At 33.6% G+C, this 24,784-nt stretch overlaps 5 protein-coding genes across 8 annotated transcripts in view; 2 read left to right on the top strand and 3 right to left on the bottom strand.

The window, feature by feature from the left end:
* The window catches only part of HERC2 (HECT and RLD domain containing protein 2), a 54,020-nt gene extending 50,249 nt beyond the window's left edge, over positions 1-3,771 (bottom strand). For both annotated transcript variants that reach the window (XM_064357947.1, XM_064357948.1), the window contains exons 1-4: positions 3,654-3,771; positions 3,073-3,481; positions 2,682-3,023; positions 2,474-2,630 (exon numbers count right to left, since the gene is read on the bottom strand). In XM_064357947.1, the coding sequence (XP_064214017.1) occupies positions 2,474-2,630; positions 2,682-3,023; positions 3,073-3,460 (887 nt within the window). In that variant the 5' untranslated portion in view covers positions 3,461-3,481; positions 3,654-3,771. The remainder of the gene's footprint in view (positions 1-2,473; positions 2,631-2,681; positions 3,024-3,072; positions 3,482-3,653) is intronic.
* Positions 3,772-6,057: 2,286 nt separating this feature from the next.
* On the top strand, positions 6,058-11,650 carry Agpat1 (1-Acylglycerol-3-phosphate O-acyltransferase 1). Its single transcript, XM_963382.4, has 5 exons — positions 6,058-6,391; positions 6,442-6,575; positions 6,624-6,805; positions 10,065-10,230; positions 10,278-11,650. The coding sequence occupies exons 1-5, from the start codon at positions 6,207-6,209 to the stop codon at positions 10,439-10,441; spliced, it is 831 nt and encodes a 276-aa protein (XP_968475.1). The 5' UTR covers positions 6,058-6,206; the 3' UTR covers positions 10,442-11,650.
* Positions 11,651-12,550: 900 nt separating this feature from the next.
* Positions 12,551-13,635, bottom strand: LOC656124 (uncharacterized protein). The gene is made up of 5 exons (XM_962673.5): positions 13,500-13,635; positions 13,257-13,452; positions 12,999-13,205; positions 12,792-12,945; positions 12,551-12,744 (listed from the first exon to the last, which is right to left on the bottom strand). The coding sequence occupies exons 1-5, from the start codon at positions 13,518-13,520 to the stop codon at positions 12,660-12,662; spliced, it is 663 nt and encodes a 220-aa protein (XP_967766.1). The 5' UTR covers positions 13,521-13,635; the 3' UTR covers positions 12,551-12,659.
* Positions 13,636-13,657: 22 nt separating this feature from the next.
* Positions 13,658-18,514, bottom strand: LOC656792 (protein bric-a-brac 1). 2 transcript variants are annotated; one of them, XM_064357955.1, is made up of 4 exons: positions 18,359-18,511; positions 17,906-18,298; positions 15,978-16,368; positions 13,658-14,123 (listed from the first exon to the last, which is right to left on the bottom strand). In XM_064357955.1, exons 2-4 carry the CDS (start codon positions 18,278-18,280, stop codon positions 13,861-13,863), a joined length of 1,029 nt encoding a protein of 342 aa, XP_064214025.1. In that variant the 5' UTR covers positions 18,281-18,298; positions 18,359-18,511; the 3' UTR covers positions 13,658-13,860. The 2 variants fall into 2 exon arrangements, with proteins under 2 accessions (XP_064214025.1, XP_008199106.1); XM_008200884.3 differs by lacking the exon at positions 13,658-14,123 and adding an exon at positions 14,127-14,566 and having other exon boundaries at positions 18,359-18,514.
* Positions 18,515-18,574: 60 nt separating this feature from the next.
* LOC103314533 (hypothetical protein) lies at positions 18,575-22,757 on the top strand. 2 transcript variants are annotated; one of them, XM_008200883.3, is made up of 3 exons: positions 18,575-18,724; positions 21,630-21,789; positions 21,833-22,757. In XM_008200883.3, exons 2-3 carry the CDS (start codon positions 21,639-21,641, stop codon positions 22,612-22,614), a joined length of 933 nt encoding a protein of 310 aa, XP_008199105.1. In that variant the 5' UTR covers positions 18,575-18,724; positions 21,630-21,638; the 3' UTR covers positions 22,615-22,757. The 2 variants fall into 2 exon arrangements, with proteins under 2 accessions (XP_008199105.1, XP_015839577.1); XM_015984091.2 differs by lacking the exons at positions 21,630-21,789; positions 21,833-22,757 and adding exons at positions 18,794-18,821; positions 18,863-19,622 and having other exon boundaries at positions 18,584-18,724.
* Positions 22,758-24,784: the final 2,027 nt, after the last annotated feature.

Below are 24,784 nucleotides of genomic sequence, written 5' to 3'. Positions count from 1 at the left end.
TACATTTGTACGAATAAACTAATGACGGTCCAAATTATTAATTTCATTTCACTGTCTGTGCGCAAATGTTTTTCACTAAAAAAATTCATAAAAAAAACTAGAAGTCGTAGAGCAATGCGGTTTGTTCCATTGAATTCTACGACTCTTTACATAAGATATCAATTTTTCACAAGAATAAAAAATTTAAAATTTTTTGCCTAAATTTAGCGTAGCCATTATTTAAGGTATATAGTTTTATTCAACAAAAAAATTCATAACCCGAAAACTAAAAGTCGTAGAGCACTGCGGTTTGTTCCATTGAATTCAGCGGCTCATTTTCTGTATTATACCAGCTTTTCATGAAATTTAAAATTTTGAATTTTTTTGCTAAAATTGTCGCGATTTTGGGCGATTTCCAGTACCCAGAACATTTATCGAGCAATAACTTCGGAACTATTAGAGATAACCCTATCAATTGTATTATCGTTGGAAAGCTCCTTAAATTGTCTATCATTTGCAAAAAAGATCATTGTTCTCCGACTAATAGTTTTCGAGAAAATTGCAGATCAAAGCAAAAATAGGTAAAATTTAAAAAAAGTCATAACTAAAAAACTATTGGGAATTTGGCAGTTTTCTCGATGCCAATCGATTCCCCGGATCATTTTGCATAAGTATAAATCAAAATAGTTCCACTTTTTTTAATGGTTTATCCGTAATTGAGAAAATAAAAAAAATATATAAATATTAATAATAATATAAAGACCAAATTAATCAATTAAAAATTAAAAAAATCATAATAATAAGGACTAAAGTTAAAAGTTTCATTCTGATAGCGCTTAATTTTAGCTATTTTTTCGTCTAAACCCGGAGCCGCTCCGGGCAACGGTTCCGGCTACAGAGGCGATCAAAGTTTTTCACTAAAAAAATTCATAAAAAAAAAACTAAAAGTCGTAGAGAAATCCGGTTTATTCGATTGAATTCTACGGCTCATTTTACATAATACATCAATTTTTCACAAGATAAAAAAAATTTAAAATTTTATGCCTAAATTTAGGGTAGCCATTTGTCATAGTGAAAAATTTTATTCAACAAAAAAATTCATAACTCGAAAACTAAAAGTCGTAGAGCAATGCGGTTTGTTCCATTGAATTCAGCGGCTCAGTTTCTGTATTATACCAACTTTTCACGAGATTTAAAATTTTCAATTTTTTTGCTAAAATTTCCTGACTACTTACCTTCAAAGAGGTGGAAAACATTTTTTTTTAAAACTCACTCCAGTAAATTTTTATGGACTTCTACATGTCTTAACAACCCACAAAAGTTGTTAAAAGTCCACAAAAAGTCCATATGTTCGATTTTTTGACGTTTGATTTTTTCAATTTTCGTCGCAGATTTTGTCGATTTTCGGTACCCGGAACATTTCTCGAGCAATAGCTCCGGAACTATTAGAGATAACCCCATGAAGTGTATTATCGTTGGAAAGCTCTTTAAATTATCTATTTTTTTCAAAAAAAATTATTGTTCTCCGACTAATAGTTTTCGAGCAAATTGCAGATAAATGCAAAATTTGGTAAAATTTTAAAAAATTCATAACTAAAAAACTATTGGGAATTTGTCAATTTTCTTGATGCCAATCGATTCCCCGGATCATTTTGCATTGGCATGAATCAAAATAGTTCCACTTTTTAGAATAGTTTAGCCGTAAATAAGAAAATAAAAAAAATCAAAAAAAAGTTAACCCCCCCTTTGAAATCGGTCAATTTTTAAAGTGTCTCAAAATCAAATAAAACCAATTCTATCTTATAGATTTTAATGTGCTCTTTACGATGAAAAAACACGTTTTCTCCTAACTCTTTTAGTTTGACCGTAATTGGCGTTTGAAATTATTTTTTTTTGGTACAAAAAGTGCAAAGTAGAAAAAATACTGTATGATATCTAGTCGCGCTCGTCGTGCCCTAAATTCGTGCGTGCGACAAAATACTATTATAACATCTTAAAAGACATCATTTAAGCATCATATGTTTTAGAACCACAGTTTGGTTAATTAATATTTTCATATTTTTAATTTTATTAACACAACTATTAATATTTTCAATTCATTGATAATAATTACTATAAGAAATTGTAGAAAAAAAATCGGGTGCATAGATACAGAAACAGAAAAAAATACATAGTTCTAAAAATTTTGCATAGCATCTGAAGAAAAATTTAAAATTAATGTTACATTGGCGCAAATTGAATTACGATTCTATGATCAAAACTTTTTTCGTTAGAATAAAAGAAAAAATAATTCCATGCCATCTAATGGTTTAGAAACACACTAAAGCGTGTTCCCCTTTAACCTTAATTATACTAGTCTATAAAATTTACATATAAAAACCAAACACGAAAATAAAATTAAAATAAATGACTGCGGCATAAAAATTGTAATAAATCAGTGATAAACGAAATTAATCGGTCGTTCAAAGTCGCAAGGCGCCGCAAAAATCCTTACCCCGTTATAACTTGTCGCAAAAATTTCGACGACCTTTCCACCACTTCCAGCCAAACTGGCGACACATCACTTTGGTGAAAAAGTGTAGCCACTGGCAACATTTGCAACGCCTCCAACGACTCGGTCAACAACTCACTACACAAGTCTATATCCTCCCCTAGAAAAAAATTGTTGAAAATAAAAACCCCCACAAACAACATTATTTTACCCAATCTCCAAGCCTTCCGTAAAAACGCAAACGCAAAATTTAGAGCAGCTCTAGAACCGACTCTAGCTAACGCAATCGCCGGCTCTAAATTCCAGGCCCTTTTCGATAACTTAACCAAATTTCGAGTTTGGAGCAATTCCGAGTTACTCTTTCGACTAGTGATTAAACCATGTTCGAAATCCACCGAATGGGGCACCCTGTTCAAGGCTACAAAGTAGCGCTTGAGGACAATTAATCTGTAGTACAGCCTCCTGGCGGAGAGAGTCGAACTGGCAGCCTCCGCACACAACACCTTCTGTTCATTGTTCAGACTTAAAACAAATTGGGAGAGTTGTTCGAGGGCTAAAAATGGGGCTCAAAATTAAAGATTTTAAAACGAAAAAATTATTACATGGTTGTGGCATCCAGGCCCATTGCCCCAACAGGGCCTCAGTGCTCGGCAAGGGCTCCTTGACCTCCGTTAGGGCGGTTTCCTCGTCCAGCTTCTGGCACGGCTGGCAATTGCACCCAGTTGAAGGTCCACATATCCCATCACAGCACGTACAAGTCAACACTTTCTGGTTGCAGTAGTACTTCCCGAACTCCCCTTTGCGCGCCGTCACCCCCGCACTGTTCAACAGCCCGTCCGAGAAGGCCCCAGTCACCTCCCCATCGGCCACCAAATTGTTCCAACAATTGACCAAAGTGTCTTCTTCAGTGAGCACACTCTGCAAGTCGGTTTTGAGCCACTTGAGGTCCAGGCGGGGCTGCGGCCGCAACGTTGTCTCAAATCGAGACATGTCGCGGCTTTTTTACACCATCTACAACAACAACAACAATTTTTTGAGTTGTTTGAAATTTTTACTTGGGAAATTGATTGACAGATAGCAGGTGACAACAAATGACAGGAAGTGGCTAGATTGGACGGATTATGAATGGAATTTACGCGGCCGAAGGCCTAAATGGGGTGCTAGGGGGCTAAGGGTGTTGTACCTGTGTTTCGAGAGGGTTTAATTGGTAACACGGCCACTGAATCATTGTTTGGGGCAAACGCACATGGAGAAACGGATTGGGCTGCTGGAATGGAGTCGCCTGGCCAATGGACGCGTTCACAATTTCCACCACTAATTATTTATACAGTTAAATATTTTATGCAAATTGTTGTGCCCCTTAAACTGCCGTTTCGTCTGAGTTGATTAAAATTAGTCCAGTGGTAAAAAACGGCAACGAGTCCGCGCACCAATGGAACCTACACTTTTCGGTTAGAAACTTTGCTAAATTTCGTTTAAAAAAAATGTTTTTTGTGAGTTATCTATTTTTGAATGTATTTTTCTAACTAACTCAACTTGCTAAAACGTCATTTTTGGAAATTGCTATAATAGCACCAAGTTCCACAATTCTAAAGCTATTTGGGCCGGTTCTAGTAATCGGATTGGGTTCAAATTTTAAACACGTGTGTTTTATAACAGTAGCAATGTTTTGTGAAAATTTCATTCAAATCGGTTGAGGCAGAGCCGAATTATAGTAGTGAGGGTGCTAAGTTAGCACCCATTAAATTTCCAAACTATTCAAAATTTTGTTATTTACGATCAATTCATCTATTTTATACAAAATCAGATTCTATATTCGGCCAAAACGGCCCAAAATCCATACGAGGTGTAAATTTCATCGCAATCTAACCAAAACTAAGATCAAAAATCGCACTTTTTGGAAATTTTTTAAGATAGCACCAAATCCCACATTTCTAAAGCCATTTGGGCCGGTTATAATAATCGGATTGGGTTCAAATTTTAAACACGTGTGTTTTATAACAGTAGCAATGTTTTGTGAAAATTTCATTCAAATCGGTTGAGGCAGAGCCGAGTTATAGTAGTGAGGGTGCTAAGTTAGCACCCATTAAATTTCCAAACTATTCAAAATTTTGTTATTTACGATCAAGTCATCTATTTTATACAAAATCAGGTTCTAGATTCGGCCAAAACGGCCCAAAATCCATACGTGGTGTAAATTTCACTACAATTTGGCCAAAACTAAGATCAAAAATCGCACTTTTTGGAAATTTTTTAAGATAGCACCAAATCCCACATTTCTAAAGCCATTTGGGCCGGTTGTAGTAATCGGATTGGGTTCAAATTTTAAGCACGTGTGTTTCATAACAGTAGCAATGCTTTGTGAAAATTTCATTCAAATCGGTTGAGGCAGAGCCGAGTTATAGTAGTGAGGGTGCTAAGTCAGCACCCATTAAATTTCCAAACTATTCAAAATTTTGTTATTTACGATCAAGTCATCTATTTTATACAAAATCAGGTTCTAGATTCGGCCAAAACGGCCCAAAATCCATATATGGTCCAAATTTCACTACAATTTGGTCAAAACTAAGTTCAAAAATCGCACTTTTAGGAAGTTTTTTAAGATTTAGCGTCAAGTCTAACATTTCTGAAGCCATTTAGGCCGGTTCTATAGATCGGATTGGGTTCAAATTTTAAGCACTTGTGTTTTATAACATCAGCAATGCTTTGTAAAAATTTCATTCAAATCGGTTAAGGCAGAGCTGAGTTATAATAGTGAGGGTGCAAAGTTAGCACCCATTAAATTTCCAAACTATTCAAAATTTTGTTATTTACGATCAAGTCATCTATTTTATACAAAATCAGGTTCTAGATTCGGCCAAAACGGCCCAAAATCCATATATGGTCCAAATTTCACTACAATTTGGCCAAAACTAAGTTCAAAAATCGCACTTTTAGGAAGTTTTTTAAGATTTAGCGTCAAGTCTAACATTTCTGAAGCCATTTAGGCCGGTTCTATAGATCGGATTGGGTTCAAATTTTAAACACGTGTGTTTTATAACAGTAGCAATGCTTTGTGAAAATTTCATTCAAATCGGTTAAGGCAGAATTAAATTTCCAAACTATTCAAAATTTTGCTATTTACGACCGAATCATCTATTTTATACAAAATCAGGTACTAGGTTCGGCCAAAACGGCCCAAAATCCATATGTGGTCCAAATTTCAACGCAATTTAACCAAAACTAAGATCAAAAATCACAATTTTTTGAATTTTTTTAAGATTTAGCGTTAAGTCCAAGATTTCTAAAGCCATTTGGGCCGGTTCTAGTAATCGGATTGGGTTCAAAAAAAGTTGAATACTTCCGAAACGAAAAAAAATAGATCCATAATAGTTCATATAAAGTTTTATTATTAAAATACATTAAAAAAAAATTAACTTTAGTTCACTTATACTTTAATATATTATAGTTTGTGGACTTTATGTCGATCTATCGGGTAATAAAAACGGCACAACTATTTCAAATAGCAAAAGTATCGCCTCCTAAGCTATAGTCCTCCGTAGACCAAACCCGTTCCGTTCTTGAACGCACCCTCCTGTCACCCCCCACCATCGCCTAATCATTGACAGCCTGTCAAGTGCCGCGTAAAGTTCGAGTTGAATTGTTGTTTATAAGTTGCCGAAAAAATCGATTTGTCCATTCGTAGTGATGCTTTAGCCTGTCTCCGACCAACCAGTGCCGCGCTTCGCCCCCGACCATGTACGCGTCTTACAGCGAAATCCTCCTAGCCGTGTGTATCCTAATACTGCCCTTTTTGTACGAATCGAGTCATGTGTTCAGGTACCACCTGAAATTCATGCTCTACTACACCATCGTGATGATAAACTCCGTAATCCTGATCCCCGTATTCGCATTCAAGGCGAAAAACGTGCGAAATTTGCTGTAAGTCAATTTTTGCGGTTATTTGGGGTGGTTCTAGGGCGGTTTTTCAGCACTGCTTCGGCGTTCTGCCACCACATTTCCACCCTGCTGGGGCTGCGGTGGGTCCTGCGGGGGCGCGAGCACTTGGAGAAGGACCAGGCGTGCATTATTGTCTCCAACCACCAAAGCTCGATTGATATTTTAGGTGATTGATTTTTTTTCAAACAATCGCAAGTTAGAAGGGTTGTTTTAGGGATGTTTGACGTGTGGCCGGTCATGGATAAGTGCACAGTTGTTGCCAAAAAGGAGCTTTTTTACGCCTGGCCCTTTGGTCTAGCCGCCTGGCTTTGTGGCCTAATTTTCATACCTAGGATGAACAGTGATAAGGCTAGGGTGTTAATGAACGACGCTGCGGAAGAGATTAAGAAAGATAAGGTGAGTTGGGGACGAAACATTGATTTTCTTGGGTCATTTATTAATTATTTAGCCGTTATTATGAGAAATTGGACTTGTTATCACCACCTTGTGTAACACCTGTGATTCAGTCCCTTATTCAAAGTCCAAAAATAACACACACTGAGCTAAATTCGGTTTGGCTCATTTTCCATGTTGCGATTTTTTCCTAAATTATCGATTTTACGCAGAATTCTAATTATTTATGATCGGGAAATGTGGGGGAAGATTGTGTTTATTTGCACCCAAAAAATTATTTTGAGAAATAAAAAAACTATAAGTGAGAGCAAACAAATTTCCAATTCGTATTAATTTTATTGAAATAATTATCGTGAAAAGCGCTCTATTCACATTTATTTATTTAAATGCATGATTTGTAATTTTTTGATCAGAAATTGAGTGACTTAAAGTGTTCCTGGGATTTTTACACCTTACGTGGAATAAGATATCAATCTATTGACCTCATTTGTGATAAATTTCTACAAAAGATCGTAATTTATTTGTAATATTTGTGATACGAAATATTTTAATTATGTGTCCACGTAAATGCATGTGTTATTGATTTGGCCATAAACTGTGAAATTGTATGATTTACATCGCATTATTTATTCTCTCTTGAGTAATAAAAACCAATTGATTAATCGATTTGAATATTGAATATTTTGAATTTGTAATGATTTCTTGCGACCTAGAATTTTTCAAACTAGCGATAAGTTGGAGCAGTTTGCTACCATATCATTTTTTCATCAACTGTTAAGTTGTTAACAATAATAGTGCGTATACCGCGTAATATTTTTTACTGTGATAAGATAATACCGTTGTTTTTGTTTTACAACCGAATGCAATTTACATCAATTATTTTTTACAACAGAAAAATTTAAACTAATAATGTTTATTTGAGTGCTTAAAGCAAATATTTGTTCTTCCAATTTTAGGCCATCTAATCATGTCACGCTTTACGACAGATCAATTGTGTTTGAATAATCAATTTTGTAACAACACTGAAAAATTTATTTAAAAAAAAATCAAAAAAATATTGAGTGGTTTAGAATGGATTTATTCAGATAAATGAACTGAACAGATCGTACGTCCTGACGTCAAATTCACTATTCAGGCACGTGGTTGTGAGAAGCCCTCTTATAATAAATCTGAAGAAAATCAATACGTTTAAGATAATTAAAAAATATAGGGCAAGACACGTGCCTTGTTTTCCAAACAGAAGGACAAAGTTTTACGTTTAAAATAATACACTCGAACTATTTAAATTTTTTAGATTAGGGAATTTTTTACTATAGATAATAAAATTAAATAAATAAAAAATAATAAAATAAAAATATTAAAAAAACACTAAAGTTATGTTTTTTTTTAATGGAACACCCTAAATTTTATTGCATTTTTAGACGTAATTTTAATACTGATGATTTTAATCTAAACTTGTATTTGTCGATTCTGCTTAGTTTTTGAAATAATTTGAAAAAACGTTTTATTTAAAAATTTATTACACAAAAACGGAGAATCGTAGAACAGTAGGACTTTCACTACTTTATAGAGAAAAGTTCAAACTTAAATCTGTTCCAATTGTTTGGCGCAATGCAATTAGAAACGTAAAAAAAATAAGAAGTTTGTTAAAAGTTGAATAACTTGAAAAAGTTAAATGGAACACCGTATTTTTTGTTCTTGCTTCTCAAAGATTATTAAATTGTCTAGCTAAAAACATAAAGTTTCAAATGTTTAAAGTTAATAACTAAAAAGATATTTTACTTTAAAAGTTAATTTCAACAACAATGCACACTATTCATGAGCATTGTTGTTACCATAGTAACCATACCATAACCATAGCAACTCCACCCCAGACCACTTGATGGAGTTTATACGGGAATTAAAAATTCGCCAAAAATATTAAAACTTTAGTTATTTCACTGTAATAAATGACAAATAATGGCCTAAGGGTAACATAAAGTTGTTATTAGCAGAAAATTTCACTTTTCGACTACTGAAACAATAGTTAATTTTTTTTTAATGTTTAATGTTAAATATCTTTTGAATAATCAGCAAAAGACACTTAACTGTTAATGTTTTTAGAGAGACAATTTAAAGGTCTTTTAGATGCAAAAATAAAAAATTGGGTGTTCCATTTAAAATTTTGAAGTTATTCAACTTGCAACAAACCTCTTCATTTTTTATCTTCTTGATTGCAGTAAGCTAATAAAAATTATAATTCCTTCAAGTTTGAACATCCATTTTAAAGTGGTGAAAGTTCTACTTTTCTGAGATTCTTAGTTTTTATGTAATGATTTTTTTTAAAAAGCGTGTCTTTGTCACAAAAATCAAATTATTTCAAAAATTAAGCAAAATCGACCAATATAAGTTTACATTAAAATCATCAGTATTAAAAGCTACGTCCAAAAATGCAATAAAATTTAGGGTGTTCCATTTGAAAAAACATAACTTTAGGGTTTTTTTTAATATTGGAACAGCCTATATATAGAGTGCAATATTTTATAAACATGCAGCAACAACACAGCTATAATCTAAAAAAATGAAAAAGTCAATTATTGCATCGGATATTTTTCATTTAATAAAAAAACTTTACCCATTGGGTGCAATTTTAAATGAGTGATTAAAAATTTTTGAATAAACATTTTTGTAATGTTTGTTTGTTCATAATGAATACAGGAATACGAGCAAAAATAAACAAAACATAAATAATAATATGTTTTAAACTTCAGTGAAAAACAATACAATTTTAAATGTGCATGTAAAACACTATTATTAATTATTAATTTTTCCAAATGTAAGAGATAAGAAATAATCACAGATTTATGTCAAAATGCAAGTTCTGAGGATTTAAACACGTTTTTAGACAAAAAATCAATTATAAAATTATAAACGAAAGAAACGAATAGAGTAACGTATTGTTTTTGTATGTTGTTGTCCTACATTATCAATATGGCCTATAATAATAATAAACCATGTTGGGCAACTCAATCATCGTACAACAAACAAGTTTTTCTCATTTTTTCAAGCCTTATCGACTCCGATAACTGTATGCAAACATTGCCTCCCACTCATCTTTTGATGAGTAGAATTTTAAATAATTCATACTTGTTTAAATTTTTCTGGATTGTTTTTGTTTTGAAGAACAGTTTTTTTTTTCTTTTTAAAAGACTAAAATAGCGCCAAATCCTTTAATTTTAAAGATCATAACTTATAATAATTTTCTAAAAACAATTAATTCCAGATCAAATTATGGGTGTTCCCTGAAGGCACACGCCGTAACACCGGTCAAATCCACCCGTTTAAAAAGGGGGCTTTTCACATAGCCATCTCGTCGAAATTGCCGATTTTACCGGTGGTTTTCAGTCAGTATTATTTCCTTGATAAGCAAAATAAACGCTTCGATCACGGTAAGTACATTAAGGTGGTAAATAGGTTTTTACAAACACCTCAATAGGTAAGGTAATCGTTACCGCACTACCGCCTATTCCAACTGAGAATTTATCACATGACGATTTGGACGAACTCATGGAACGCACGCGAAACGCAATGTCGACGACATTCCATGAAGTGAATAAAGAGATGAAAGAGTCTCTCGTGAGACCGTTTTCTAGTCAGTAATTTTAAAAATAGCGATTTTATTTAATTTATTCCAAGACAACGTACTTTAAAAGACGCAGCAGAAGCCGGGGCTTGATTATGTTTTAATTTATTTTTTTTCACCGGTTTCAAGATGCCATAACTGAGCGAACGAAGGCTGTGAGATTAGGTACGATGTTAGAGTGTTTCTTGCCACTTTGCAATAAATTCACCGAAAAGGCGCTTTAAAATAAAAAACGTACTTTGTTCGTTTAATGCCAAAGTAATTATACGTGAGAGGACGGAACTTAGTCAAATTTGCAACGTACTGTGCAAGGTCGCGAGGTTGTTGGTCTTGTGATCTTGAGTTATTTAAAGAAAAATCAGAAATTAATCCGAAGTCTAAAAAATTAGGACGTCAAGTTATTTAATTATTTAAATAAGTATCAGTGTTTGAAAATGTTTGCAACAATTTTTGTCCCAAAAACCTTAATTCAAAAAAATATTAAGCTAGTCGAAATTTTCGATTTCTATCTTTATTGTTTTTTATAGTTTTATTTATTGACTGATTGTTTTTATTTTGCCACGGCTTTTAACATTTACAAATAAAACTTTCGTTAATCTTTCCTGCAAATTTCTAGCTCCAACCAAGGTTCTGTAATTACTTATAATTATTTATGTAAGTAATTAATGAACCTTGATTCGTGATCTTGGTCTATTTTGTAAGGTTAATTTTTTCACGTGTAAAATAATATTAAACAATAATTTTTTTGGTAGTGCATTTGCTCCAGGAACAATTTTTTATTTTCCGGAATTACTTTTAAAATGCTTTAAACACAGTCAGGTGACCTTTAAATCATAATAGTGCAGTTATTTATTTACATAAAACAAGGCCAGTTTTGCATCAATGTTTCAAGGGAGTGAAAGTATTTGTAGTGATTTTTTAAAGCGTTTTTTCAGTGCAAATGATCGAATTTATTTATTGGTTTTATAATGAATGGCACGATTTTTACGGTGATGTACCTAATTTATTTAAGTTAAAAAAATGTATCAGAAGTGACGAAAGAGTATCAGGGTGTGCTTAATTTTTTATTTCTTGTCACTTCTGACACGTTTTCTATTTTATTGAATAGAACTTTATCCACTATTTTGTATATTTGACACAGTTGTACTTTAGTTTTAAGTAATTTCCTCACTATTTAATTGATAAGAATTTTGTTAAGTGGGTGAATAAAATTTCAATTAAAATAAGTTATACACGTGATTGTAAAGTGCTTCCCTCTATCCTCTGATAAGAAACTGACAAGTGAAAGTTTTATTAGGGACAAAATTTAAATTCAATTCGGAAGTAAAATTACCGTTGGGGGCGCCACTGAGCTAGGTCGAAAACAGTAACCATAAATGGCGGGAAAATGTTTATTCGGATATTTTGAGCGTTGTACGAATTTTGGGGCTTCACAATTATTGCATTGCCTATGCGGAATAATTATTGCATCTTTGATGCAAGAAACTTATGTTGACAAATGAGAGATGACGAGGAAAACACGAATAACGAATGACTGTTTGGTTCACTTTCTTTATTAGAAAATTATTACAAAGACATTGAAAAGCGTACCTTTTGGCATAATTTACGTTTAAATGTATCAGCAGTTGTTAATCTTTATTGTAGTTTTGTAGATTTACCGCAGCATTTCATGATTTTTTCAGTGGAAAATTCTAACCTAAAATTCATAACACTTCACTAATTTATTGGTTTCTTGAGCCAAACTTTGTGTTCGCTGTGATCCATTACTTATAATCTTTAATTAGACAACAGTTTGATAACACTTTGTAATCAAAATTTAAATATTTTTCACTTTTTATCCACTTTCAAGTTCCAACAATAAACACTTTATACCACGAAAAACTACAGAACCAAAGTCAACGCTAGTATTTACCACCACGTACTTTTAAAGTAATTCTTTCTATTGTAAGTAATTAACACTATACACGCAAAATTGTTGAACAATTCATTAAATGTCAGTTAAATGTGGAATTACGAAAATTTCTTTACTGTTTTCGACATAGTTCAAAAGTCATCACCAGAGGGCGTCTGATTAATTTTATTTCCGAATTGTATTTAAATTATTCACACCAATTGAAACTAAAACGTTTAATACTTCACATTGTATTTATTACTCCTTTCTTAAATGGGGGCCAAATAACGTAACTTAAGCTCCTCCAAAATATCAAAATAAAAATAGAAAAAAATAAAAACCAGTTAGGATAAGGATGACGATTTCATTTGACTCTCAGTCCAGGCTTTAGCAATTGTCCTTTTCATTTCGTCATCGCCTGTCTCATACCTAAAAACCAAATCAAACGAAAGTCCAAATAATTTGAACCAACTTACATATTCTTCATTAGTGACATAATGCCCTCATTGGGGTCCACATTATCCCCAGTTTTGAATTTGGCTTTTTGTGCATCATCTACTTTTTTCTCAAGCTCAGTCACGTGAGACCAGGGGTCCCCCTTGACCTTTGATGCATTTATTACCACCATATCTACATCAAAACAATTTTAATTAAATAATTAACTTGGTTCAAAAATATTACACCTGACTTAATCTTCCAATTACTGGCCGCTGGGTCAACAGCCCCCAGAAGATTGTTAATAGTGAAGACGTAATCTTTGTTTTCGAGATCTCTCACTTCCAGCTCTAGCGACTTATTCGTGAAGTGGCAAACGACATTTTCAGGCGGAATGGTCTGAACTTTGGGCAAAGTGACGTAGAATTTCACAAATTTCGATGTTTGATCCCAAGCTGTCCCAAAAACACGCAGTCAAGACGTGCAATTTCAGTGAAAAAACTCACCGTAATTGTTTAATTTGACGCGATAGCGCTTATTCGTTGAAGTGACTGGTGTTGGAACAGTGGTTGTGTTTAATTGCTCTTGTAATTTAGTTATTTCCGTTGAGATTTTCCTAACTTCCAGCGACAAAAAGTCTTTGACTTTGTGGCGCGTTGCTTGAGCTTCGAGAGCTTGAAGCTCGGCCAAGTCTTTTTTGAGCTACAATTTTAATTGAATTGATTGTAAGTGTTAATTAATTAACTTACTTCGTCAATTTTTCCGGACATTTTTTACTTCACTGGGCACAAAAGTGTGGTTAGAAAAAATTCCAGAAATGTCAGTCAAATTCTGGAAAGTTCGGCCATACCAACCGAGAGACGCTCAATTCCCGAGGAAAGGACAGGGCCGTATTGAGGACAAGTCGTGGGTTCCCATTTTTTATTAACGGAAAATTAATACAAAAACGTTCGATAATAAATAAATAAATAAAATATCCTGACTGGTCAACAAAAACAATAAAATCACTCCCAACTCGTCATAGAAAATAAAATAACGGAAATAAATATTTGGTATAAATCAACAAAAATAAATAACAATTCTTTGTCCGAAAACTATGGCATTGGTGTGTTACATCAGTTCGGGTGACACACTACAGCTAGGTACTTGCAGTCTTTGTATAACGTCCTGTAATTGTGGATGGTTGTGTTCACTGTACGAGAGAAGTATGGGTCCGTTCAAGGTCGTGAGACAGCCTTCACAATTGAGCGTTTTCTTCTTCACACACACCCACATATGTCGGTTATTTTTCGTATCACAATGTATGTAAATATGACCTTGGTGGATTAGAACCAACTGGCCACGCCCACTTTTAATCAACATCAAACCGCCACCTGTTGATTAGAAACTTCTTTATTTAAAAAAAGAACTTACAATTGAGAGAAATACAAAACAGTCTCACAAACGTCACTGGATGTTTTGGCTACATATCGAATTTTTTCTACCACTAAAATTTGACACTCACAAAAAATATCACAAAAAAAATCTTCTTAACTATACGAGGTCTGCCATAATACTTCTTGTAAATTTTGTATAGGAACTTCAGTGTCTTCGTCCGGGTTAAACACGTCGGGAATGACCGGATGCGTGTGCATGTACGGCCATTTGACAATGTTTCCGTTCATTGTCCAACAAACCGCTTGGCATTTTTCCGGCGATCGGCTGTTTTTACAATACCAGAACGCCTTGCCTTTGTACACACTCTTCTTATAAAAGACGTAACCATCAACGATCAGACGGGGATTACCGCGTCTTCCCAGAATGCACTGCAGGGTGCCTACAGATCAAATAATACACAACAACAATTAAATACCAATCAAACAACAAACTACTACAATTATATGGCATTTTGGAGCAAGTATCATGCAACAAACGTACTACTATGCTACTGTACGAAAGCAAAAACTAACTAAAGAGAAAGAAATGCCATATAACGGAAATTATAAGAAAATAATTGAGGTATTTAAAAGTTCAATGTGTATTATTTTACGCAGGTCCCGCAAATTTTTGCACAATTTCATCACACCGTCACAAATTTTTTTTTATTTTTTTTTGTTCATTATTATGAATAAAAAAAACATATTACAAAATATGTATGTAAAAAAATGTAAAACTACAGGGTCGCTAAAAAGTATAAATACAGTTAAATATTATAAAAACTATTGATCAAAACTTATTAAAATTTGGTTTTCAGATGTTTATTAAATTTCTATCTCCATTTGTTCTTCAGATACAAGGCTAACTTATTTTTTTTTAATAGCAACAAGGGTCAAATTTAATATTTTTGAGAAGAGCATTTTTTTCTGAGTTCTATGGTATAACACATGCATACCTTAATTTAATCGAAACTTAAAAAAATCGAAAATTTTGAAAAATGTAAAATCTTATTAGCCTTGAAAATGTTGTCTTTATCTATCGTTAGCTCATTAACCACAAAATAAGTAAAAGTTAAAAATAATTGTTAAAATAACACTTTTAACGTTTTAATTAGGAAATTTTAAACACGGAATACTTGATTTTTACGCTACAAACGATGTTCAAACTGATTTCCACTAACTTCTTGGCTTTCTGTCTCCATGATAAACTAACATGGGAATTTTTTTCGCTCAGTTTTACTTAAATGTACTATTATTAAACTAATTATTGCACCCAAGTTTAATTTTTGGCTAAAATACAAGTGACCGATATCGCTTATAACGTATTTTCAAAGCCAACTTAGTTTTACTATTCCAGAAAATTTTTGAATTTTTATTTTTTTACATTTTAATAAAAGTAAAGGTGGGTATCATGTTACATCATTGAATTCAGAAAAAATGCCCTTTTTAAAATGGTCAAATTTGACTCTTCGTGCCATTTAAAAAAATCAAGTTAGCCTTGAATTTTCAAAATAAATGATGATAAAAATTTGATAATGCTCTCAGATGATAGAATTTAAACACTTTTAACTGTTCCCCAAATTCCAAGGTTTTCTGTTAAAACGTTCTGAAAATATTTAACTGTATCCATACTTTTTAGCCACACATAAAAAGTCATTGTGGACAGACCTTATTAAAAAAATAAAATAAATGTTCAAGATCGCCACTTTTACACCTAATAACATAATCTACTTTCAATCAATGGTTCTAAAAATAATTCAAGCCAAAAACATCCATTTACATAAAAAGCACAACGATCACAGTTTCGCATACCTGGTGTTGACGAATCCTGAGGTTTATTGATAATTTCGGAGGTTTGCCAACTTGACGACTCCCCAATTTTCGTATCCAACATCGTTGACAAATCTAAACTATTTTCTTCAAACTTTTGTGAAGTGTTACTTTCGGTATCATCCAGAGGCTCTTCCTTTGGCTTCACTAACGCTTCAGGAAACTCTTGTTCTTCCTGTCTGATAGGGGGCTCCTCAATGTGGGGCCGTTTAGGGGGCGGAGGATGAGGTGACCTTGGTTTGGGGCTGTCAATAGGTCGCAGGGGCTGCATGGGCTTTATCACTTTTTTGACAGGTCTTGGTCGTTTCATGATTTGTCTTTGGTCGGAAAAACTGTACGGGATTCGACTGGATGCAGTGTAGCCGTTTGATTCCTAAAAATTACCAAGTGCTTTACTTTTTTACGAGAATTTATTACTCATTCGTTTAACTGTAATAACATAAAGTTGTATTTTTTTAAATAGGAATCATAGTTGGCTATGACATTTTTGAAAAAATTATTTTTTTCTGATTTGATATGTCTGTTTGTGTAATACATTAATTTTAAATATTTAAGAAAAACTAAAACATTTCGCTTTTTCTTTATAGTAGGCCATGAAAAAATTTTGGATTTTTAATTAAAACTATGAAAATTGTATTACCCAACAAGTATTTATAATTTAATGATTTTTTAATCCCTAATTAATTCAAAAACAGCATAATAAATTATTATTAGATCAAATTTTTGCAATTAATAAAAACTATTTGTTTTTATATTTAAAATGGCAAGCTTACGTTGTCATTCTATTTTCCAATTTTAAACAAGAAATGTCGGAAGAAGAAAAATCTTATTAATTGTATGATTGCCTATCAATAAAATTTTATTTTACAAAAAAATGTCAATCCAAACACCAAAATCAAATTCCATCTGCGCTAAAAAAATACACAACATTATCAACGTCACCTCCATTGCACTAAATCATAAAAAGCGGCATCTAGTGGTAGTGACACATCGTTTGCAATTTTCTGTACATTTTTTATGTAATTAAAATCTGCGACGCTCGTATATTTGTTCAATTGAAAATAACTTTAACTTATTTTTATAATTTCACATTTTTTACTTTAATAACCGTTCACAAAATTTCTAGATTATTCACACCTTTTATGTGAAATAATTTTTCCATGGCCAACTACTTTCAAATATTTTAAATATATTTTTATCAAAAATATACAAAAACATCAAACTATATTTATATTGTTTTGAGTTCGGAAAAAAAATAAGCTTTTCGAAAATGTCATAGCCAACTATGATTCCCATTAAAAAAAATACAATTTTATGTTATTACAGCTAAACGAATGATTAAAAAAAATCGCTGATAACATTACTAAATTCTCTACAAAAAAGTGCCTGTATAATGACTTTGTTTCAAACGTGAATCCTTTATAATAAAAAAGATATGAATCTTTTAAGATATAACTCGAAAACAAAAGACAATAGCGGGATGAAGTTTTGACCAAAATTATAAAAAAAAAAAAAAAAAATTTATTAAAAATTAAGTGACACGTATTTTGTATTTTTTCAAAAAAAAAGTTTTCAATTTATTATTCTTAAAAAATAGCCTCCCAAGACATATGTTTATTTTTATATCTTGAAAAATATTTAACCAATTTTTATGAAATTTGACATGCGAACGTAATTTTTATTTATCATAAGATAGTGTAATTTGTACTTATGTAGGGTGCCCCAGAAGGGGGCTGAGTGCCCCCGTGGAATAAATTGTCTAATAACTTTTTAGGACAAATTAGTTCAGCTTTGGTATTATGTGTTTATTATTATTTTTCCTATTTTTTTCACTGTAACCACAATCTGTTGATTAATAAACTATTATTATTATTATTTAAAAAATGCTAAATAAAAAAACGATGTCTTACGGAGGACGAGGACGAAGACGAGCTGTTATCAGTCAACCCCTTGACTTTCAGCATCTCCGCCACCCTCATAAACATGGGTATTTCCTCTTGACTCACACTGACCTCCCCTTGGTACATAAACTGCAGTAAATTACACAGAGCCTTGTAATTTACATCAGGCAGGATGACAATGGGGTGCTTGCTAGGGTTGGCCCTGAACAGCTCCTTGAAAAAGGGGCTACACACCGATAGGACAGTCTTGTGGGCCTTCATGAAGCGCCCCCCTGCTGCCAAAGTCACGTCCACCAAATCCTCATCCTTGAGCAGGGAATTGAACCCCGAACTTAAATTACTGTGAAAATTGTTCCAACACAAAGAAAACTGCTCGCCTTCCATTTTAACCGGCTATTTTTACTAAAAAAAGTCACAAAAAGTCAGGTCCAAAAAACATTCATTTGGGTGAAGATAACGTACCACCTGTTGAATAATCATAAGTGTGGGCGAAAGTAAGTGTTTTTACTCACACTTGTAGCAAATTCACACTTATTTGCAATTTAAACCGATTTTTTTCAAGCATCATACAAGCATCATGAAAATGGAGGACAAGACAAGTGTGACGTCATTTTTCTTATGTCAATGTCTTATCAACAAAAAAGGGGCAGAATAATTATTTACGACTTGGACAACAATCAGGGGGCCCCCACTTCGATAAATACGCAACTAGTCGAGGGTTATATTACTTAATTGTTGATTAAAATCCCTTTTTAATTCTATTGACAATTGACAATTGACAGTTGACAGTGATAGTGACAGCCGGTTGTTTATGTTTTGCCAATAAATGTAAGTATTTTTCGCTTAATACCAAACAAAGTGCGCCCCCCACGTGTAAAACCGCGCCCCCGTGTGCAGTGCTAGTGCCCGGCATGGAGGACGAAACGTAAGTTGTGAAATTTTGGGGCTCGTGTGACCACCTTCCAGCACAGGGCTGATCAAGTGCACGGTCATCTCGTGCCCCCATTACTTCCACAAGGACCTGCCGCGGGCCCAAGACGACCACGTTTTCTTCCCGTTTCCCGAAGACGAAGACGTTTGTGGCACCTGGAAGGAGAAATGCGGGATAGCCGCTGACCACGAAGTCGAAGACTCGAAAATATGTTCGGACCATTTTAAACCAACTGATTACACGGATGATACGAGACTTGTGCTCAAACCGGACGCAGTCCCGCGCGAGAATTTGGGCTGGATGGTTGGCATGCCTGAAGTGAAGCTGACGAAAGCCCCCAAGTTTGAGTTGATCAAGGAAGCGGTTGATACGAATGAGCGACTGGTTCAGCGGTTCCAGGAGTTGATCAAAGAGTTGAACCCGCTGACGAAGAAAGTTAACTTGTATAAGAAGAAAATCGAGAATTCGTACAAGGAAATCTACAGGTTGAAGAAACTGATTGCGAAATATCCGGTTAAGAAGAATGGGAAGATTGAGACGAATTTAATTTTTAAGGTGTTTTCGCAAGCGCAGATTAATATGCTACTAGGGAAGAGGAAAGTTGTGTGGAGTTATGACGATATGGCGATGGCTTTCACACTTAGGCATATTGGAAATAGGGAGTGTTATTTGTACTTGAAGGACACCCTGAATGTGCCGCTTCCGTCCTTATCGGCAGTGCAGAGATGGGTGGCTTCAAACAAACCATGATTTTTGATTTTGTATCATTTTCTATAATAAAAGTTTCGGAAATGATCGCGTTTTTTTGTTCGTAACTTGAACCTTGACCTTGACCTTGACCATTAAAATTTTAAGCAAAAAACTTTTTTATTTTCTCAATTAAGACTAAACTATTCGAAAAAGTGAAACTATTTTCGTCTTCACCAATGCAAAATGATCCGGGGAATCGATTGGCGTCGAGAAAACTGACAAATTCCTAATAGTTTTTTAGTTATGAATTTTTTTAAATTTTATCAATTTTTGCTTTTTATTTGCAATTTTCTCGAAAACTATTAGTCGTAGAACAATGATCTTTTTTGAAAAAGATAGATAATTTAAAGAGCTTTCCAACGATAATACACTTTATGGGGTTATCTCTAATAGTTCCGGAGTTATTGCTCGATAAATGTTCCGGGTACCCGAAATCGGCCAAAATCGCCATAAAAATTGGAAAAATCAAACATCAAAAAATCGATCAAATGGACTTTTTGTGGACTTTTAACAACTTTAGTCGGTTGTTAAGACATGTAGAAGCCCATAAAAATTTGCTGGAGTGAGTTTAAAAAAATTTTTTTTTTCAATTCTTTGAAAGGAAATTTGAGTAAAAAATTGAAAATTTTAAATTTCGTGAAAAGTTGGTATAATACAGAAAATGAGCCGCTGAATTCAATGGAACAAACCGCATTGCTCTACGACTTTTAGTTTTCGAGTTATGAATTTTTTTAATGAATAAAATTTTTCACTATGACAAATGGCTACCCTAAATTTAGGCAAAAATTTTTAAATTTTTTATACTTATGAAAAATTGATATATTATGTAAAATGAGCCGTAGAATTCAACCGAACAAACCGCATTGCTCTACGACTTTTAGTTTTTTTTTTATTAATTTTTTTAGTGAAAGACTTTGATCGCCTCTGTAGCCGGAATCGTTGCCCGGAGCGGCTCCGGGTTTGGACGAAAAAATAGAGAAAAAGAAGCGCTATCAGATGGTTTTTTGTTCGTTGCTCTAAGTCTTACAGTTTCCGAGAAAAACGCAAAAAAAGGTTTCCATTTTCACTTTTTTCAATTTTCAACCGCTAATTACGGTGAAACTATTAGAGTTATCGAGAAACGGAAAAATCGAGGATAACCGGAATAAAAAACTCTACAAAATGGCATAGGACTCAAGGCGATATCTCGCAAAAAATTTTTCAATTTTCAAACGCCGATTACGGCCAAACTAAAAGAGCTAGGAGAAAACGCTTTTTTAGATCGGAAAGAGCACATCAAAATCTATAAGATAGAATCGGTTTTATTTGATTTTGGGACACTTTAAAAATTGACCGATTTCTAAGGGGGGGTGTTAACTTTTTTTTATTTTTTTTTATTTTCTCATTTACGGCTAGACTATTTTAAAAATTGGAACTATTTTGATTCACACATATGCAAAATGATCCGGGGAATCGATTGGCATCAAGAAAATTGCCACATTCCCAATAGTTTTTTGGTTATGAATTTTTTTAAATTTTACCAAATTTTGCATTTGTCTCCAATTTGCTCGAAAACTATTAGTCGGAGAACAATAATTTTTTTTGAAAAAAATAGATAATTTAAAGAGCTTTCCAACGATAATACACTTCATGGGGTTATCTCCAATAGCTCCGGCGTTATTGCTCGAGAAATGTTCCGGGTATGCAAAATCGACAAAATTTGCGACGAAAATTGGAAAAATCAAACATCGGAAAATCGAACATACGGACTTTTTGTGGACTTTTAACCACTTTTGTGGGTTGTTTAGACATGTAGAAGTCCATAAAACTTTGCTAAAGTGAGTTAAAAAAAAAAAATTCATTTTTGCGAAGTTAATATTTAGACCATTAAAATTTTAAGCAAAAAATTTCAAAATTTTAAATCTCATGAAAAGTTGGTATAATACAGAAAATGAACCGCTGAATTCACTGGAACAAACCGTTTTGCTCTATGACTTTTAGTTTTTGAGTTATGATTTTTTTAAAAAATTAAAAATCAAATAAAAAAATGCCTTTTTATTGTAAATGTTGCAGACTTTCCCCATGTCTTGCATCGTCTGGGGCTGTAGTAACAACAGCATCGTAACAGCGGACCCCTCCGTCCACTATTACGTTTTTCCCAAACACCCTGTAATAGCCCAGCAATGGGTCCAAGCCTGTGGGTGGCCCCCAGACCAGATAGACCCCAACAATGGTAAAAAAAAAATTACACCAACATTATTTAATCAATTAATTAGCCCAGATTTGCTCCCTTCATTTCGACGAAAACAGTTACACAACCGAGGTGAAAATGATCGATTACATCACTTGTTACACCAAAGTATTAAAATTTGACGCAGTCCCCACACTTTACTTGCCCACACAAACGGAAGTTGTTATCAAAGACCCGCAAAAAGAGCTCGGCGAAATGATCGTTTTTACAGTGCCGGCAACAGCAGAACAAGAAAATGTAACCACTGGAGGAGGTTCCAAAGAATACACCGAACTAATTGTACAAAAGGCGAGTGTTGAAGTGGATATGGAAAAGTACAAACACATTGCGACAAAAGAACAGTTGGCAACACTTGAAAATTGTAATAAAACAATACGGGAGAAGGTGGCTAGATTGGAAAATAGTCTCAAGCATCTTAGAAGTGTGTACAACACTCAGGTGGAAACGTACAAAAAAAAAGACTTGGAGTTGTCGAATTTGCACCACGAGTATTTGAAAACTAAGCGTTCGTATTTGACTTTACACGAGCAGAAGGTTTTGCTGTCGAAGGTTTTTTCCGAATCGCAGATTAAAATTCTATCAGGGAAGAAAAAAATTTACTGGAGTGATGACGATATGGCTGTTGGCTACACAATCAGGCATTTGAGTAACAAAAGGTGCTACATGTACTTGACCAAGAAATTAAATATTCCCTTGCCGGCTGTCTCCAGTATTAAGAGGTGGATGACTTTGAAGGAAGGCAGTCGGAAGAAGAGTCTCACGAGCGGAAGCCCCAAAAAGAGTGAAGACGAGGAGGAAAACGAATGAAACTTTTAACTTTAGTACTTATTATTATGATTTTTTTAATTTTTAATTGATTAATTTAGTCTTTATATTATTATTAATTTTTATATGTTTTTTTTATTTTCTCAATTACGGCTAAACTATTAATAAAAGTGGAACTATTTTGATTTATACCTATGCAAAATGATCCGGGGAATCGATTGGCATCGAGAAAACTGCCAAATTCCCAATACTTTTTTAATTATGAATTTTTTAAAATTTTACCTATTTTTGCTTTGATCTGCAATTTTCTCGAAACCTATTAGTCGGAGAACAATGATCTTTTTTGCAAATGATAGACAATTTAAAGAGCTTTCCAACGATGATACACTTGATAGGGTTATCTCTAATAGTTCCGAAGTTATTGTTCGATAAATGTTCTGGGTACTGGAAAACGCCCAAAATCGCGACAATTTTAGCAAAAAAATTCAAAATTTTAAATCTCATGAAAAGTTCGTATAATACAGAAAATGAGCCGCTGAATTCAATGGAACAAACCGCATTGCTCTACGACTTTTAGTTTTCGAGTTATGAATTTTTTTGTTGGATACAATTTTCCACTATGACAAATGGCTACCCTAAATTTAGGCAAAAAATTTTAAATTTTTAATTCTTGTGAAAAATTGATATAATATGTAAAATGAGCCGTAGAATTCAACCGAACAAACCGCATTGCTCTACGACTTTTAGTTTTCTTTTTATGAATTTTTTTAGTGAAAAACTTTGATCGCCTCTGTAGCCGGAACCGTTGCCCGGAGCGGCTCCGGGTTTGGACGAAAAAATAGATAAAAATAAGCGCTATCAGATGGTTTTTTGTTCGTTGCTCTAAGTCTGACAGTTTCCGCGAAAGACGCAAAAAAAGGTTTCCATTTTCACTTTTTTCAATTTTCAACCGCCAATTACGGCGAAACTATTAAAGTTATCGAGAAACGGAAAAGTGGAGGATAACCGGAATAAAAAACTCTACAAAATGGCATAGGACTCAAGGCGATATCTCGCAAAAAATTTTTCAATTTTCAAACGCCGATTACGGCCAAACTAAAAGAGTTAGGAGAAAACGCTTTTTTAGATCCGAAAGAGCACATCAAAATCTATAAGATAGAATCGGTTTTATTTGATTTTGAGACACTTTTAAAATTGACCGATTTCTGAGGGGGGGTGTTAACTTTTTTTTAATTTTTTTTATTTTCTCATTTACGGCTAAACTATTCTAAAAAGTGGAACTATTTTGATTCACACCTATGCAAAATGATCCGGGGAATCGAGTGGCATCAAGAAAATTGCCAAATTCAAAATAGTTTTTTAGTTATGAATTTTTTAAAATTTTACCAAATTTTGCATTTGTCTCCAATTTGCTCGAAAACTATTAGTCGGAGAACAATAATTTTTTTTGAAAAAAATAGATAATTTAAAGAGCTTTCCAACGATAATACACTTCATGGGGTTATCTCTAATAGTTCCGGAGCTATTGCTCGAGAAATGTTCCCGGTACCGAAAATCGACAAAATCTGCGACGAAAATTGAAAAAATCAAACGTCAAAAAATCGAACATATGGACTTTTTGTGGACTTTTAACAACTTTTGTGGGTTGTTAAGACATGTAGAAGTCAATAAAAATTTACTGGAGTGAGTTTAAAAAAAAAAATTTTTTCACCTCTTTGAAGGAAGTGTATTTTACTCGGAAATTTTAAGCAAAAAAATTCAAAATTTTAAATCTCATGAAAAGTTGGTATAATACAGAAAATGAGCCGTAGAATTCAACCGAACAAACCGCATTGCTCTACGACTTTTAGTTTTTTTTTATGAATTTTTTTAGTGAAAAACTTTGATCGCCTCTGTAGCCGAAACTGTTGCCCGGAGCGGCTCCGGGTTTGGACGAAAAAATAGAGAAAAATAAGCGCTATCAGATGGTTTTTTGTTCGTTGCTCCAAGTCTTACAGTTTCCGAGAAAAACGCAAAAAAAGGTTTCCATTTTTACTTTTTTTCAATTTTCAATCGCCAATTACGGCGAAACTATGAGAGTTATCGAGAAACGGAAAAATCCAGAACAACCGGAATAAAAAACTCTACAAAATGGCATAAGACTGAAGGCGATATCTCGCAAAAAATTTTTCAACTTTCAAACGCCGATTACGGCCAAACTAAAAAAACTAGG

Source organism: Tribolium castaneum, chromosome 7 (assembly GCF_031307605.1).
Source record: "Tribolium castaneum strain GA2 chromosome 7, icTriCast1.1, whole genome shotgun sequence".
NCBI lineage: Eukaryota > Metazoa > Arthropoda > Insecta > Coleoptera > Tenebrionidae > Tribolium > Tribolium castaneum.
Note: the sequence above shows the minus strand (reverse complement) of the source record. Positions and strands in the feature narration are given on the sequence as shown.

What these genes read in the sequence shown, in the direction of transcription:
- Agpat1 (XM_963382.4), top strand. Translation starts at nt 6,207, where the DNA reads ATGTACGCGTCTTACAGCGAAATCCTCCTAGCCGTGTGTATCCTAATA. An exon ending in AAAAACGTGCGAAATTTGCT is followed by an intron (nt 6,392 to 6,441) that starts GTAAGTCAATTT and finishes GCGGTTTTTCAG; the next exon opens with CACTGCTTCGGCGTTCTGCC. An exon ending in AAATAAACGCTTCGATCACG is followed by an intron (nt 10,231 to 10,277) that starts GTAAGTACATTA and finishes ACACCTCAATAG; the next exon opens with GTAAGGTAATCGTTACCGCA.
- LOC656124 (XM_962673.5), bottom strand. Translation starts at nt 13,520, where the DNA reads ATGTCCGGAAAAATTGACGAA. An exon ending in TAATTGGAAGATTAAGTCAG is followed by an intron (nt 12,946 to 12,998) that starts GTGTAATATTTT and finishes GTTTTGATGTAG; the next exon opens with ATATGGTGGTAATAAATGCA. An exon ending in ATGTCACTAATGAAGAATAT is followed by an intron (nt 12,745 to 12,791) that starts GTAAGTTGGTTC and finishes TTTGGTTTTTAG; the next exon opens with GTATGAGACAGGCGATGACG.
- LOC656792 (XM_008200884.3), bottom strand. Translation starts at nt 18,280, where the DNA reads ATGGAAGGCGAGCAGTTTTCTTTGTGTTGGAACAATTTTCACAGTAAT. An exon ending in CGTCTTCGTCCTCGTCCTCC is followed by an intron (nt 16,369 to 17,905) that starts GTAAGACATCGT and finishes GGTAATTTTTAG; the next exon opens with GAATCAAACGGCTACACTGC. An exon ending in TCAGGATTCGTCAACACCAG is followed by an intron (nt 14,567 to 15,977) that starts GTATGCGAAACT and finishes TTTGATCTGTAG; the next exon opens with GCACCCTGCAGTGCATTCTG.
- LOC103314533 (XM_008200883.3), top strand. Translation starts at nt 21,639, where the DNA reads ATGTCTTGCATCGTCTGGGGCTGTAGTAACAACAGCATCGTAACAGCG. An exon ending in CCAGATAGACCCCAACAATG is followed by an intron (nt 21,790 to 21,832) that starts GTAAAAAAAAAA and finishes TCAATTAATTAG; the next exon opens with CCCAGATTTGCTCCCTTCAT.